The following is a 14,272-nucleotide window of genomic DNA, read 5'->3' as shown; positions in this document are numbered from 1 at the left end:
AAAGGATACCGATCACTAAGAAAAATCTCGTGCTCTCTAGAAGAGTGAGAGGCCTGAGTGTACTCATCCAAAAGAAAAGCTGGAGCTTTCTGTTCCCATAAAAACACTGCATCCAGGGAACTAGAGCCACTGAAATGTCAATTTAATACCATCCTCAAGAATTGATGTTCCTTGTGGAGTTTGGAACACCAGAGCATGTACAGCTAGCCAGGTGTGGTGATGCTTTCTCTTAAATTAGAACTCATTTATTGATAGTAGTGTAATAAAAGGTAGAAAGCTTCCAATAAATATAAAAACACTTTTTGTCTGTCTCCCTGCAAACAGATACACGCCATAAGACGTCATAATGCTGCTAGTGAATTTGCTCATCTATGCTGATACAGATGGCCTCTCAGCGAAAAAGGAATTAGAAAACGGGTAGCAAGGAGAAGACAGCAGGGTGGGTGAAAATGAGGAAAACTAAAACCAAAAAGGTGCTTACAAAACCTTAGAAGAGATGGTATTGTCAGAAAGTTAACAGGAGAAATCACTGAAGAACTGAAAACAAGGCCTTGCAGAAAGCTTCCCTTACATTCTTTGTAGAGTGATATAGTTAGAAATACCGGTTCTAAAGGAAGACATCCTGGATTCCAATCCTTTTTGCCACCGATTACTTATGGAGCCTTGGGGAGTTTGCTTAACCTCTCAGTGCCTCTATTTTCTCATTTGTAAGATGGGGATAACAACAAGTATGTCACAGAGTTGTCGTGAAGATTTAAATGAAATAATTACGTTAGAGAAGTGCCTGGAACACAGTAAATGCTATCTGCTAGCTCCTCTCATCATTATCACCATTCCCTATTTCCAGAAGTGCAGTAGGTACATTTACTTTACCACCCTGACATTTAGGAAATCAGGTGAGTCTAAAACTGATAGAACACCTAGAAATAAGCCTTACAAAAATGTGCAAGACCCACAGCAAGAAAACTATACAACTTTACTAAAGTATATTTTAAAATATTGAATGAAATGTACTTCAGTAAATTTGTATATAGTTGGCCCTCTGCATCTGTAGATTCAACCAACCACGGATAGAAAATATTCATAAAAAAAATTCCAGTAAGTTCCAAAAAGCAATACTTGAATTCGCTGTGCACTGCCAACTATTTACATGGCATTTACATCATATTTACAACTATTTACATAGCATTTACATTGTATTAGGTATTATAAGTAATCTAGAGATGATGTAAAGTATACGAGAGGATATAGACAGGATATATGCAAAAACTATGCTATCTTATATAAGGGACTGAGGATTTGTGGATTTTGGTACCTGCAGGGGGTCCTGGAACCAATCCCCCACAGATTCCCAGGGTTGACTATAGTTTTCTTGCTACAGTTCTTGCATATTTATGGCATAGAGTACAGTGATACTTCATGGATGTATACTTGTCTCCAAACTCATCAAGTTATATTCATTAAATACGTAGAGGTTTTTCCTTGTCAATCATATCTCAATAAAGTGATTTTTAAATATTTAATGAAATGGAAAGTTAAATTAACATGAAATTGACTGATCCTATAAAGATGTAAATTCCATTCAAAGTAACTTAAATAATGTAATGCAATCCCAATCACAGTCTCCACAAAATCTTCTTTTGTTGTTATTGTTTTGCTTTGTTTTGGTTTTTTGTGAGGGAATTGACAAATTGACTGTAAAAATTTATTCTGTTGGGAAGACCAAGCTAAACTGCTCTATCAGATATGAGCTGTGAAAGGCCTTTCTAAGAAAAGCATGGGATCTAAAAGCAATAAAGAATTTGAATATATAAAAATTTAATGCTTCAAAATGCCAGAAAATACTACAAGTATATTGTCTCTTATATATATTGGGTTGCATATCTGTTACATGTATGACATGTATATGCACATTTAAAATATGTGTGCATGCATCTATGATCAATTAATCTTCGACAAAGGAGGCAAGAATATAAAATGGAGAAAAGACAGTCTCTTCTATAAGTGGTGCTGGGAAAACTGGACAGCTCCATATAAAACAATGAAATTAGAATATTCTCTAACACCATATACAAAAGTAAACTTAAAATGGATTAAAGACCTAAATGTAAGGCTGGACTATAAAACTCCTAGAGGAAAACATAGGCAGAACACTCTTTAATATAAATCGCAGCAATATTTTTTTGAACCAGCTCCTAGAGTAATGGAAACAAAAGCAAAGATAAGCAAAAGGGACCTAATTAAACTTAAAAGCTTTTGCACAGCAAAGGAAACCATCAACAAAATGAAAAGATAACTTATGGAATGGTAGAAAATAGTTGCAAATGATGCAACTGACATAGGCTTAATTTCCAGAATACAAAAACAGCTCATAGAACTCAATAACAAACAATCCAGTCAAGAAATGGGCAAATGAACTAAACAAACATTTCTCCAAAGAAGACATACAAATGGCCAATAGGCACATGAAAAAATGCTTAATATCACTAATTATCAGGGAAATGCAAATCAGAACTACAATGAGGTATCACCTCACACCTGTCAGAATAGCCACCATTAAAAAGTCCACAAATGATAAATGCTGGAGAGGGTGTGGAGAAAAGGGAACCCTCCTACACTGTTGGTGGGAATGCAGTCTGGTGCAGCCATTATGGAAAACAGTACGGAAATTACTTAAAAAACTGAAAACAGACCTACCCTACGATTCCGAAATCCCACTCCTGGGCATATATCTGGAGGGAACTCCAATTTGAAAAGATTCATGCACCCCAATGTTCATAGTAGCACTATATACAATAGTCAAGACATGGAAGCAACCTAAATGTCCACTGACAGATGACGGGATAAAGAAGTTGTGGTATATCTATACAATGGAATAATATTCAGCAATAAAATAGAATAAAATAATGCCATTTTCAGCAACATGGTTGGACCCGGAGATTGTCATAACAAGTGAAGCCAGAAAGAGAAAGAAAAATACCATATGATATCACTTATATGTGGAATTTTAAAAAAGGACACAAATGAACTTTTTTACAAAACAGAGGGATTCACAGACATAGAAAACAAACTTATGGTTACCGGGGGGAAAGGGGGTCAGAAGGGATAAATTGGGAGTTTGAGATTTGCAGATACTAACCACTATATATAAAATAGATAAACAACAAGGTCCTACTGTGTGGCACAGGGAACTATATTCAATACCTTGTAATAGCCTATAATGAAAAAGAATACAAAAAGGAATATATATATAGAATATATATATATATATATACACACACATACATATGTATAACTGAATCACTATGCTGTATACCAAAAACACATAAATCGACTATACTTCAATAAAAAATAAATGTATGTACACATACACACAAAACACTATGCAAATATATATATACATACTTATCCACAGCAGAGAAAGAATAGCCAGAATAAGTAAATAGCTCCTCCAAATTAATAAGAAAAAGGCAAACAACCCACTAGAAAAAGTGAGTAAAATATATAAATAAGAAATTTAAAGAACAGAATGACTAAGCATGAAATAATGCTCAGTTTCACTCATAATTAAAGAAAGCAAGTTATTAAAACAGTTATAGTTACACAAACATTTGGTTTAAAATATGAAGAAACAGGCACATTCATACACTGCTAGCGGGAATATAAATTCATACGTTTTGGAAGGGTTATTTGGCAGTACTGATAAAATTCTAAAGGAGCATATCTTTTCACCTAGCAATTCTACTGCTAAGAATTTATTCTACCAAGTATCATTCCACTAAACAGATACTTATAAAGATGTTCACAGGAACATAGTTTGTAATAAAAAAAACTTTTTTAGGTGGAAAATTATAAATAAACTTTAATCTTACCAAAAGCCAATTATGGAAATAAGAATGGTCCAATGCATATAAGGGAAATACATATTTAACATCATCATTATTATATATGTACAAATAAATAACTTTTGAAGAAATATTCTCATACTTTTGAAAAAGACATGTTGCTGAATAGAATGTTTAATGAAGTCATTTTGGGGGCAAATATATATATACATATACATAATATGTTGTATGTATGTTTATATTTACATAGTAAAAAGAATTCTGGAAGGATATACACTAAACGGTAAACAGAGATTACCTTTGGGAAGTGAGATTACATTTCCTGTTTTACATATATTCTACATGGTTTTGAATCTTTACCATAACCATGTATGATTTTTATTAAAAAAATAAGGACCCAAGGACCAAAAATAGTAATAGACGATCATGGTAAAAAGAAACTGAAACCATATAAAAGGGTATAAAGTAAACGCTAAAAGGTGGCTGACTTCTCATTTTCACTCCCTAGAGGTAAATCGTTTCTTGCATACCGTTCTAGAAATAGTCTGTCCATATACGATTTCCTGCAGGTCATTCGGTTTGTGCATTATTACTTTTATAATGCATACATATTTTAATTAGATGATTTAATTACTCTCAAAATTCTCAGGAGGAAAGGCATCATCATTTCTGGGGACTTTTCTCCCCAGACTACTGTCAATTCTAGGCATGTAAAAAGCTTCAAGACGAATAGAACTTCATGAATAATTCTTAGTGGAGAAAAAGAGAAAAGAGGGCAAATTTCCTCCTGACATTTATTTGCCAAGCAGGGTCAGCACCTAATAATAAGGAAATGGTCCAACATTCTACCCACAGCTGTCCCAGCTCCAGCCCAAGCAGATGAAGCTAATCTCAGGCTGTTAAAACTCATTAACAGAATTTTATCTCGGCTTTGAAAACACTGACTCACGTTTCATCCTCTGCTTACAGGTCTTAACTCATCTCAGGATCCCTTTTATAAAGTGGGAAATTAAGACAGTGACCTCTTTGGTAACTTCCTTTAAAGATCACAAAGAAGGTCAGAACTGGGACCAGGTCTGACTCGCATCAGTATTCATTCCATACTTGTTTTTCTTTCTCCCCGCTGGAGTTGGGAGAAGTGATTAAATTAGTGGTTCCCCAAAGTGGCTGATCAGAATCAACCGGGGTACTTCCAAAAAATACGGATTCCTGGTCCCCCCACACTCATATTGATTCAGGTCAAAGCATGGAATGTAAATTTAAAAAGGAGTTTTCACCCAGTAATTATGTTTTCTCATGATCAGTAATATTTGGGAACCTCTTATTAAAAGGCAGCCATCCCTGAAGCAACCAACGAGCCAAGCTAGCAAACAAAAACTCTCAGTACAACTTAAACACTGTGGATAGGAAAAATGTCCTACTGGATGCTGGTATTACATGCTTCTTCTGGGCCCAGAGAGGGTTTATCTGTGTGTGGCATTTTTAGTCTGGTTTACCCCGGTTTAAGAAATCTGACAGGCCTGAGACGTCTGGCTCCCCAAGTTCTCTGACTATCGGTGCTGTCCAATAGAAATTTCTGCAGAAACTTTCTGTGGAAAGTTCCATAATACCAGTACAGTAATCACTAGGCAAACATAGCTATTGAGCATGTGAAATGTAGCTAGTATGACTGAAGAAGTAAATTTTTCACTTTTCATTATAATTTAAATAGCCACATGAAGCTGGTAGCTGGTACACTGGACAGCTCAGGTCTAGATTTCTAAGACCTTTGATTTAAGTGGAGCCCTCCCCTCAACTGACCCCACTCACCTCTACCCAGGGGGACTTCTGCAGAGATCAGGGTCACATAGAGCTGATAGGTCAGCTGGGGCACTGAGCCCAGGAAGGCTTGGATCTGTGACATACGTTTGTAGGCGTTGCGGTGCATGGCCAGGGTCCGGATGGAGTGGCCCACTTCCCATTCTATCAGCACCTCCTCGCCATCTATTAGCATCTTCTTTCTGGTGAGGCTGACATAGGGCTCCTCCTGCCCCTCTTTCTTCCACAGTGTGAGGTACTTAATCATGGCCTCCAAACATCTGCAGAAGTAAAGCATCACGGGGACTTAACTAAGACTGTCCTGGGAAGGAAAGTTGCAGTGGTGGGAGGGGATAACTCAGGGAGGTTGTGGTAATTTCTTGCATTTCTTCTCTCCTGTTCTACTCATTTCTCATGAGTCAAGGAGTTGGTCGTGCCTTCTACAAGTTACTTGAGTCTAAATCCTTTTGTAGTCAGTCATTGACCAACCTAAGAACACCAATTCAAAAGTGTCTGAGGACTTAAGAAATTGCTTTATCTCCTTAAGAATAAGCTTGTGATAGAAAAGTGGCTTGAAAAGAAAAAAAAAAAAAGAAAAGTGGCTTGAACATAAAGACATTAACAATGTATCATGAGAAAATCATGAAGGTTCCAAAAGGCTCTGGTTTTTGTAACACCTCAAGCTCCTGAGGTAAAGCATTTCTTATTCAAAGCATTCAGCTCCATTATCAAGGCTTTTGAGCTCTGCTTTTTCAAGACAAAGTCCACACAACTCTAACTGTCTCAGCCAGAGTCTTGGGCAGCATCTGGGGAAAACAAACTCTGGAAAGCCATTTAGCAGCAAAGGTACTTAAAAGACTTGACAACTCAGAACTGAATGTACTATATACCTAGGGAACTTCAAAAGATCTCTTTAAAGGTTGTTTTGGGGGGCCCTCTTGACCTGTTTAGGAATGATAGCCTTTTAAACTTCATGCTTTCTTTACAAAGAGGAAAACATCCTTCTGAAAGCCTATCACCCTTGAAAATGGTGAGATCACATTTCCTGTTGTACCCGTCCCATCTCCCCCATGTAAATCAGAAGCCTTTAGCAGTTCTGATGTGGTGAAACGAAAAGCTACTAGAACATCTTGTTTTGGAACACCTGAGTTACCACTTCCCCTGCTCACCCTGAAATGAATGGAAAGTGTGGACTATTTCTTACGATAAGTAAGAACAGTTGTGTCGAAAATTAAGCTGTCTTTCCTGATAAGCTGAGCGCATGGGTTGTACTTATCCTGTCCACTGCACTTACCACATGGAGCATTGAATAAATATGTGCTGAGTAAGCGAAAGAGTAAGAAGGAAGAAAAGAATACAGAGTGAGAAGTGATGAGGGGAGATGATAATAATAATGGCAACATAATTTAACAGAAAAATAGACTGAAGGCAAGCTCAGAGATGTATATGCTCTCCGGACCTTCGACTCCCAATAGGAAGATCTGGAACATGCGCTGCCATTCTCCACAGGACCCCTTTGGTGCATGTGTGCCAGCCTGAAGCATGTAGTTTGAAACATCCACGTTGTAAGGACAAATTCTAAAATCCAGGGAGAAAAAGACAGAAGGAGAGAACAGAGAAGAAAAAAAGCAATTTTCTCTTCCTATTGTGGAAAAATGCGTAAGTGCATTTCCAACAAAAGATTTTCACTTTTAACCTGAGCCCATCAATGCTATTGCTGAATAAAATATTGGGGGAGTCAATGGCATGAAGCATTCTGTTTATGCTTCTGTTCTATTCTTAAGGCTACTTACTGGTTTAAGTAACAGTGTCTGCCTTGCCTATAAGTGTCAAGAAATTAGAGTACATTTTCATTTTCAGAAGTATCTTTGTATTTCATATAAGGGAGCCAGGCCCTCCAAACACCTTCATGTGCCTAATAGCACTAATCAAGTTCCCACCTACCAAAAACATAATTTGCCTTGAAAATAAGCATTATCCAGGGTATCACTTATGAGCTTTTAATTATTTTTCCCTGCTGTGGGGTTAGCTGATTGAGATTATAAATGCTTTCCAATCATTTCTAGTGGAAGCTGAATGACAAAAATGAAACAGTACTCAACACTCCACATGGAGGGTCCAAATCAAAGATGGCTTGGGGGCCACAAAGCAAAGAAAGAAGTCAAAACTGGGAACTGGGGCAGTATTTACTGAAATTTGCATCATGAGAGTGCTTGATCTGTTAACTCAATATATTGCATTTGCAAAGGGGGAGAACGGTTTCCTTGCTCCTCTAATCTCTAAAAGGACATCTTGGTTCCAAGTCAAAATGAGGTCTTCCTTTTACATCTGACCTTCAAAGATTTAGAACTGGAAAGGACCTTTAGATTACCTTGTCCAGAGGTTGTACATAACAGAGGCTGTCTGGCCTAGACTGTGTTTTTATTTGATTACCATAATCAGTTGTCAAAACTTTAAATCATTATATTTCACATAAAATCCTGTCTTGGGAGCTTCCTCTGAAAAGTGGGGCCCTGGCAATACTGGGTCCGAATTTCAACAGGGAAACAATGGGCCAGAGCTGTAGAGTGGCTGCCTCCTTTAGGCAGATCTTGCAGACTCCAGATTGCCACCATACTCACTACTCTCCATCATTTCCCTAACACTGAGACTTCATTTTTATTTGTCATCACAAATGAAGCTACTGTATCTTCTCATACTTGGCTTGCTTCACTCCTTTATGATACTGCCTGGCCTCTGTAAGCATTTGAGTTTGAGATCCATAATCTAGCCCAACCCATTTATTTTAACAGACGAAGGAACGGAGGCTCAAGGCATCTTCAGGGCTTTCACCAAGGCCATGTAACTAGTCAGTGACAAAAGGAGGACTAGATCCCAGGTCTCTTGAATTTCAGGCCACTGTTTCTGTTGATAGCCCATATTTTCTCTGATGAAACATAATCAATTCCTCCCCGTTTAAATAGATTGATTTAAAACAATTTTAAAGGGGGAATTCCATCCCTAGTTTCAGACTGTTTACTTCTCTAAGGATGAAATACCTTCCCATTGCAATTACAACACCAACACTCTGACACACATTCCTCAGCTGACTGCAGGTTTCTGCCTCTCTTGCAATCAAGACAAACTTGGTCCATTCTTTCCTACTGACCTCATAAGTTTTGCAACATCTCCCTACCTTGGAAATACCATAGCATCCAGATGAGACTTCTGGCACAGATGCCTGACTCCCTAGGATAAGGCATATTCTTGTCCCTTCAAGGCAATCTGAATGGAAAGACTCAATACTATCACAGGGTGCTACAAGCATCCAGATGGAGAGATAGACTATCTTCCTTTGCCCTTTTCTAACTGTGTATTCTTTACTGCAGAAATATACAAAGAGATAAATAGGAGACAGATAAACTGACAGAGAAAAATAAACTCAATGGCACAGATGAGCGCAAATGGCTTAAAATATTTTCCAGATGTCAGATAACTCCAGAAAATTTGAAAATGTCAGGAACAGCAACCCAAGCAGAAACTGAATGTGAAATGGAATGGAGGGGTTTAGGAACTTTCATCCAATTTAAAGAGCAGCTAAAAGGCAGAGTCAAAATAGCACGCTCAGAAGCTACAACCTGTTTTCACAAGGTGGCGACATCAATTGGTCCCATACAATTTTCACAGCCCAAATCCAGATAGCAAACATTGTCTAATGAAATCTTATCAATGGTAACCATACAGTTTTAAAACACAGGTACAAGCCACATCTTCACCGTGGTGGCACTTGAAAATGCAGATAAAGAGTTTTTGGATGGTAGGCAGGGAAGCCAAGAGTGGGAGAGAATGGGAGAATCACTTAGAGGCACAGTATCAGTCTTAGAAATATTAAATTCATCTTTCTGTGTACAAGTCGGGTGTAGGGGAGGAGGAAAACAATTCAAAAGTTGCTCACCTAATAACAGGTCCCAAGAGGATTAGATGCATAAACAATGAGAGTGGCTTGTCTTTGGCCAGATCTCTGTGGACAAAAATGAGGGTCAACTGGACCATAATGGATGAAAACATAAAGAAGGAAAAGGTGTATGTCATCCAGTAGGTTTCACTATTCTTCCTATAGATTCTAACCATGTACAAGGCAGATGCTGCCTCCCCACAGTACAAAAAAGTGGAGAAGAGGATGCCAAATGGAAAGGTAAATCGGGGGTTGGTTCCACGGATGACATCTTCCTCCAGAGAGGACACTGGATCCACGTTTGGCTCCTCAGGAATTTCAAAAACTTGGTCCATTGTCGAGGTTCTGAGTGTTGTGGTTTGGTCTTCAGAGCACCTCCGCCCCAATTCCCCTCAAGAGAATCCAGGAGCCACTGCAGTCCAAGTAGTGGTGAGGACAGCTGTCAAGTCCAACTCCACAACGTTGATCTACTAGTTAGAGCAGGAGACCACTGTCTTCTAGTCTCAGATTAGACTTGTTGGAGTCTGGGATGGAGAGCCCTGAGTGCCACTTTGAACTTGACTCCACTGGGCCTGGATTCCAATTGTCAAGATGCGTGCTGTAGAACTTGCACAAGGCAAAAGCAAGCATTTTAGCGCCCAGTCTGGAGTCCAGTTCCAGGACTGTAAAGAGCCATGGGAACAGCTGTTTCTGTGGCGACTCCGGCTTCGGCTTCAGCTTTCGCAGACCCCCAGGGATCTGAATCCAGAGGGAAAGCCACTCTGTCAGGGACACCGACACTCAGCAGCTCTTCTCGAGGAGTCCTGACCAGTGTGCCCTCTCCAATCAGCTGAGAACTGAGCCAGGGCAGAAGAGGGGGCGCAGCCTGAGCATCCCTTCAGGGATTCAGTTCAGTGCCCAGGTACCCTAGCTATCGCTAGGCTGTGGCTATTAGCTCGCCCGCTCGCCGGGGCCGGCGCTCTCTCCGGACCCGCGCAGAGTCGAAGGTTCTCACGCTGGCTCCTCGGATTCTCCAAGCTCCGCCCCCAAGGCAGCCAGGCCAGGGGCTGGAGCAAAGCCACAACCCCGTCCCGGAAGCGCAGTCTCGGGGAGAGAAGCAGAGCGCGCGCCTGCTACAGGATGAAGAGAAAGCTGGAGGGGCTTCTTTTCCAAGGAGAAACTTTGCTAGCGAAAAACACGACGTGCGGGCGCCAACCCCGCCAGACGGATGTCTCCAAACACTTGGGCGCCCGTCTGCTGCCGGGGTCCTGCCGGGCCCGCAATTCCAACTGTCGGTGGCTTCAGAAACTAAGGCACCGAAGGCGCCTGCGAGCGAAATGGGAGACAGCTGGGGCCAAACAAAACCAGCCCGCGAGTTCCAGGGCGGGCAGATGAAGGATGCTTGGTGCATAGAAGCGCGACAAAAAGGGGCTTAGGCCAACCTTCGCAAGTCCTTCTCACCACGACTCCTGGACCCGGGAGTCACAGCTCTCCTCTTCCCAACAGCAGCACTCACTCCTACCCCGCCCTCCCTAGTTAGCTCGCTCCCACACTAGCTCAACCCACGCGGTTAGGCAGGTGTGTCTCACTCGGCCTCAGGGTTGAACCTCCCTAGGTCCTATTGCCCTCCAGATACTGTCACGGTGGGGTTGCGGGGGAGACGTGGGAGGCAATTAGGCCATAGAGTTTCTTTTCCAAGCGAGACTGTATGCAGCAGAAGGAAGAAAGAAAAGAGTTAGAGGGGGTGTCAGGACTCAAGGTCAGCCCACAGACCCTGAAAGCTGATACTATATATGCCTTGATTTCTCCACTTGCAGAATAAGGCCGGGATAGGAACTTTACAATGAACTTTCAAGTTTTTGGCTGGAACGTTCTGAAGAGGTGCCAAATTCTAAATAGACTGGAGAGGAGCCAAGAGAGCTGTTAGTAAAAACTGAGAGAGCTGTCTTAAAGAGCTCTGAAAATTGCCTAGTTCTTAAGAGCCATTCTCCCCCACCTTGCTCAGCTTTTGTTTTTGTGCCTTCATTTGCATAATTCTCAACCCCAGGGTAAAAGAGAAAACAGCTGCCCCCTGGTAATATAAATGTAGCAGAACCTGTGCCAATCTCCTGCTGCTGCAGGAGGTCAGGAGAAAGAATCTATGTGAGGAGGGGCCAAGTAGCAGCCACCAAAAGGATGGCCTCAAGAAAGACAGTCTTGCCCTTGTGCTGGTTTTTTAAGATTCCTGCAATTGCTGCCTCCTTTCCCTAGGGCTGATTCAGGGACAGATCAGCTTCTAAAGATTGTTGCCTTTGAAGCTGACACTCCAGCTTGGTCTGCACCTGTGCTTGCAGCTGGGCTAGCAGGCTGATCCTTCCTCCTTTCTGTTTCACAAGGCAGGTCAACACTGAGAACACTTCACACTTGATGGGCTGGGACTTTCCAAATGGCACAAGGTTCACCAACAACAGTGTTATGGTGCAGAATTTCTTGGGGGCTTCTCAGAAAACTATTCTCAAGGTGGATCACAAGCAGGGTGACCAGCTCATCTCAGTTCGCTGAGATGGGATGAGTTGGTCACCCTAGCATGGGAGACTGAAGCTAGGGAGACCAGAATCCACATGTTTTGCTTTTAGCCTTTCCTCTTTCTTCCCTGTGCCCTTGCCACTCCCCAAATACGCAAATCTATGATGCCTTCCTATTTTGTTCAAATATGACTCCTTCTGTCTGCCATTCAAGGCTTTCTATAATTATCACACAATTTCCCTCTCCAACTTCATCGCCCACGTTACCCAGCCACACCCTTTGCTCCAGTCCAGCAGGTTTTTTGCTTAATCACATTTGGTTTGCACTCTCCATGCCTTGCTGAGGCCATTTTCAGCCTCCTTCACTCTTTTTTCCATTAGTCCAAACCCTAACCTTCCTTCAAATGTCAGCTCAAGTACTACCTCCTCCAGGAAGCCTTCCCTCACCTCCCCAACTCACACTTTTCCCTGTCTTTGTGCTGCTGGCACATACTCTCTTGCTCTGGTCCTTCAACTCTTTCTGTGTTTGCCCTGTCCTGCCCCCAATAGAAGCACAGACTCAGGGAGGGATGCTCAATTAATGTTTACTGTGGTTCTTGTTGATGACAATAGTGATTAACAAATAGTGATGATGATGAAGCCTCCTCTGCTATTCGTCCTCCGGGAAAACATGAGGCACACTCATCTCTAAAAGCTGTAGCCACTGTAGCTGGGGCATAAAGTCTTTTGGGACACCCACTAGCCTCAGTCAGCCATTCAGGTCACAGAGGATGTCAGCCCACAACATCTGTCCCTTCCCGGAGTTCCTATAGCACTTTTTCTGTTTCTCAGTCCAACAGTTAAGCAACAAATTACAAATTATTTCAAGTCTATTAATTTTTATTTCACAACTGAATTACTATAAACCCCTTGAAGGCAGAGCCTACTGTTATAAATATTTGGATTCCCCCAAGGCTGGTACAGACCTGTAAATCTGCCATCTGATCCCCCTCACCCACCAGCTTCTCTGTTTTCAGCTGCAGGACTCTCTGTCACTCCAGGTCACTAAATCCTCTGGTCTCTTATTTCCCTGTTCCTTTTGCCCTGCTATGAGAAACTAACTGAGAATTTGCCCTGTTTCCGTCCAACTCTTTCCTCTTTTAGGCAATCTCTAGACTCCAGCCCTTTACTCTTCCTAGGACTAGAGATGCTGGAGATGTTTACAGTCATGAGACTGCTGAGGCCCTGGGAACTTCTTCCCCATAAAGATCACTGATCTCCCAAGGACTGATCATGTGAGGTGACACCCCTAGGCTGTGCCCTGAATGCTAGGCCGTGTTCAAAGGTTTGGTTCTCTAAGAAAGGGAGACCCAAGATTTGATTCCCCATTCTCCCTATACCCAGGCCCCAACTCAGCACGAACAGAGAACCAATGTAAAAGGCATCTGGTTGAAAAGCTCTTGGCATCTTTATCAGGTTTCAGAACCCCTCTGAACCATATAAGGCCCAGGGACAGGTTTGAGTTTTCAAAGCCCACTGCAGCCAGAGCTGACTCATAAGAGGTAGTAGGTGGCATCCACGAGGGAAGAGGATAGGAAGGAGACTGCTGTGCAGCAAATGGCTGATAGTCCAGTCACAGAACACTGTTTGGTGGGAGGTGATGGGCCAGGCCCAGAGAATCAGTAGCTAGGATGGAAGAAGGCTTCCTTCTAGAGGACGCTCAGTTTGGACTGTTCGAATCCTTCAAAGATACCTAATGCAAAATCAGTCACCTATCCTCTGGGCCATCTCTTTTTAAGTTCCCTGGGGACAAAGACTTTTGCCCATCTTATTCTGAGCCACTCTCTCAACAGATATCATCCATTTTTCAAAGTGGCCAAATCATTTTACATTACCATCAGCAGTGCGTTTCACCACATCCCAAACAGCAAACAGCATTTGTTACCTTTTTTCATTATGGACATCCTAGTGGTTTTGGATTTTCACTTCTCTGATGGCTAAATCGTGTGTGTGTGTGTGTGTGTGTGTGTGTGTGTGTGTGTGTGTGTGTGTGTGTGTGTAAGGTCATTTGACCTTACTGGCTGGCCACAGTCATTGATTACTTCAATAAACATTTATTTGTAATAGCAATGAGCAAGACAAAGATCTCTGCTCTCAAGGAGTTCACACAGTATAATAGACATTTGTCCTTTTGGGGGTGTTGCTGTACAGCATTTGAACCCTTTTGTTTGGGG

At 41.5% G+C, this 14,272-nt stretch overlaps 1 protein-coding gene across 3 annotated transcripts in view; it reads right to left on the bottom strand.

Moving 5' to 3' along the window:
* Positions 1 to 11,469, bottom strand: part of XKRX (XK related X-linked) — a 79,638-nt gene extending 68,169 nt beyond the window's left edge. For 2 of the 3 annotated variants that reach the window (XR_010379448.1, XM_064482962.1), the window contains exons 1-2: positions 9,577 to 11,469; positions 5,655 to 5,923 (exon numbers count right to left, since the gene is read on the bottom strand). Coding sequence is in view for 2 of the 3 variants with exons in the window: in XM_064482962.1 (XP_064339032.1) it covers positions 5,655 to 5,923; positions 9,577 to 9,911 (604 nt within the window). In the remaining variant the exon portion in view is untranslated. The remainder of the gene's footprint in view (positions 1 to 5,654; positions 5,924 to 9,576) is intronic. The other variant, XM_010975765.3, reaches the window with a different exon arrangement.
* Between the last annotated feature and the right edge of the window lie 2,803 nt (positions 11,470 to 14,272).

Source organism: Camelus dromedarius, chromosome X, assembly GCF_036321535.1.
Source record: "Camelus dromedarius isolate mCamDro1 chromosome X, mCamDro1.pat, whole genome shotgun sequence".
Classification (NCBI taxonomy): Eukaryota; Metazoa; Chordata; class Mammalia; order Artiodactyla; family Camelidae; genus Camelus; species Camelus dromedarius.
This window is presented reverse-complemented; position numbering and strand designations above follow the sequence as displayed.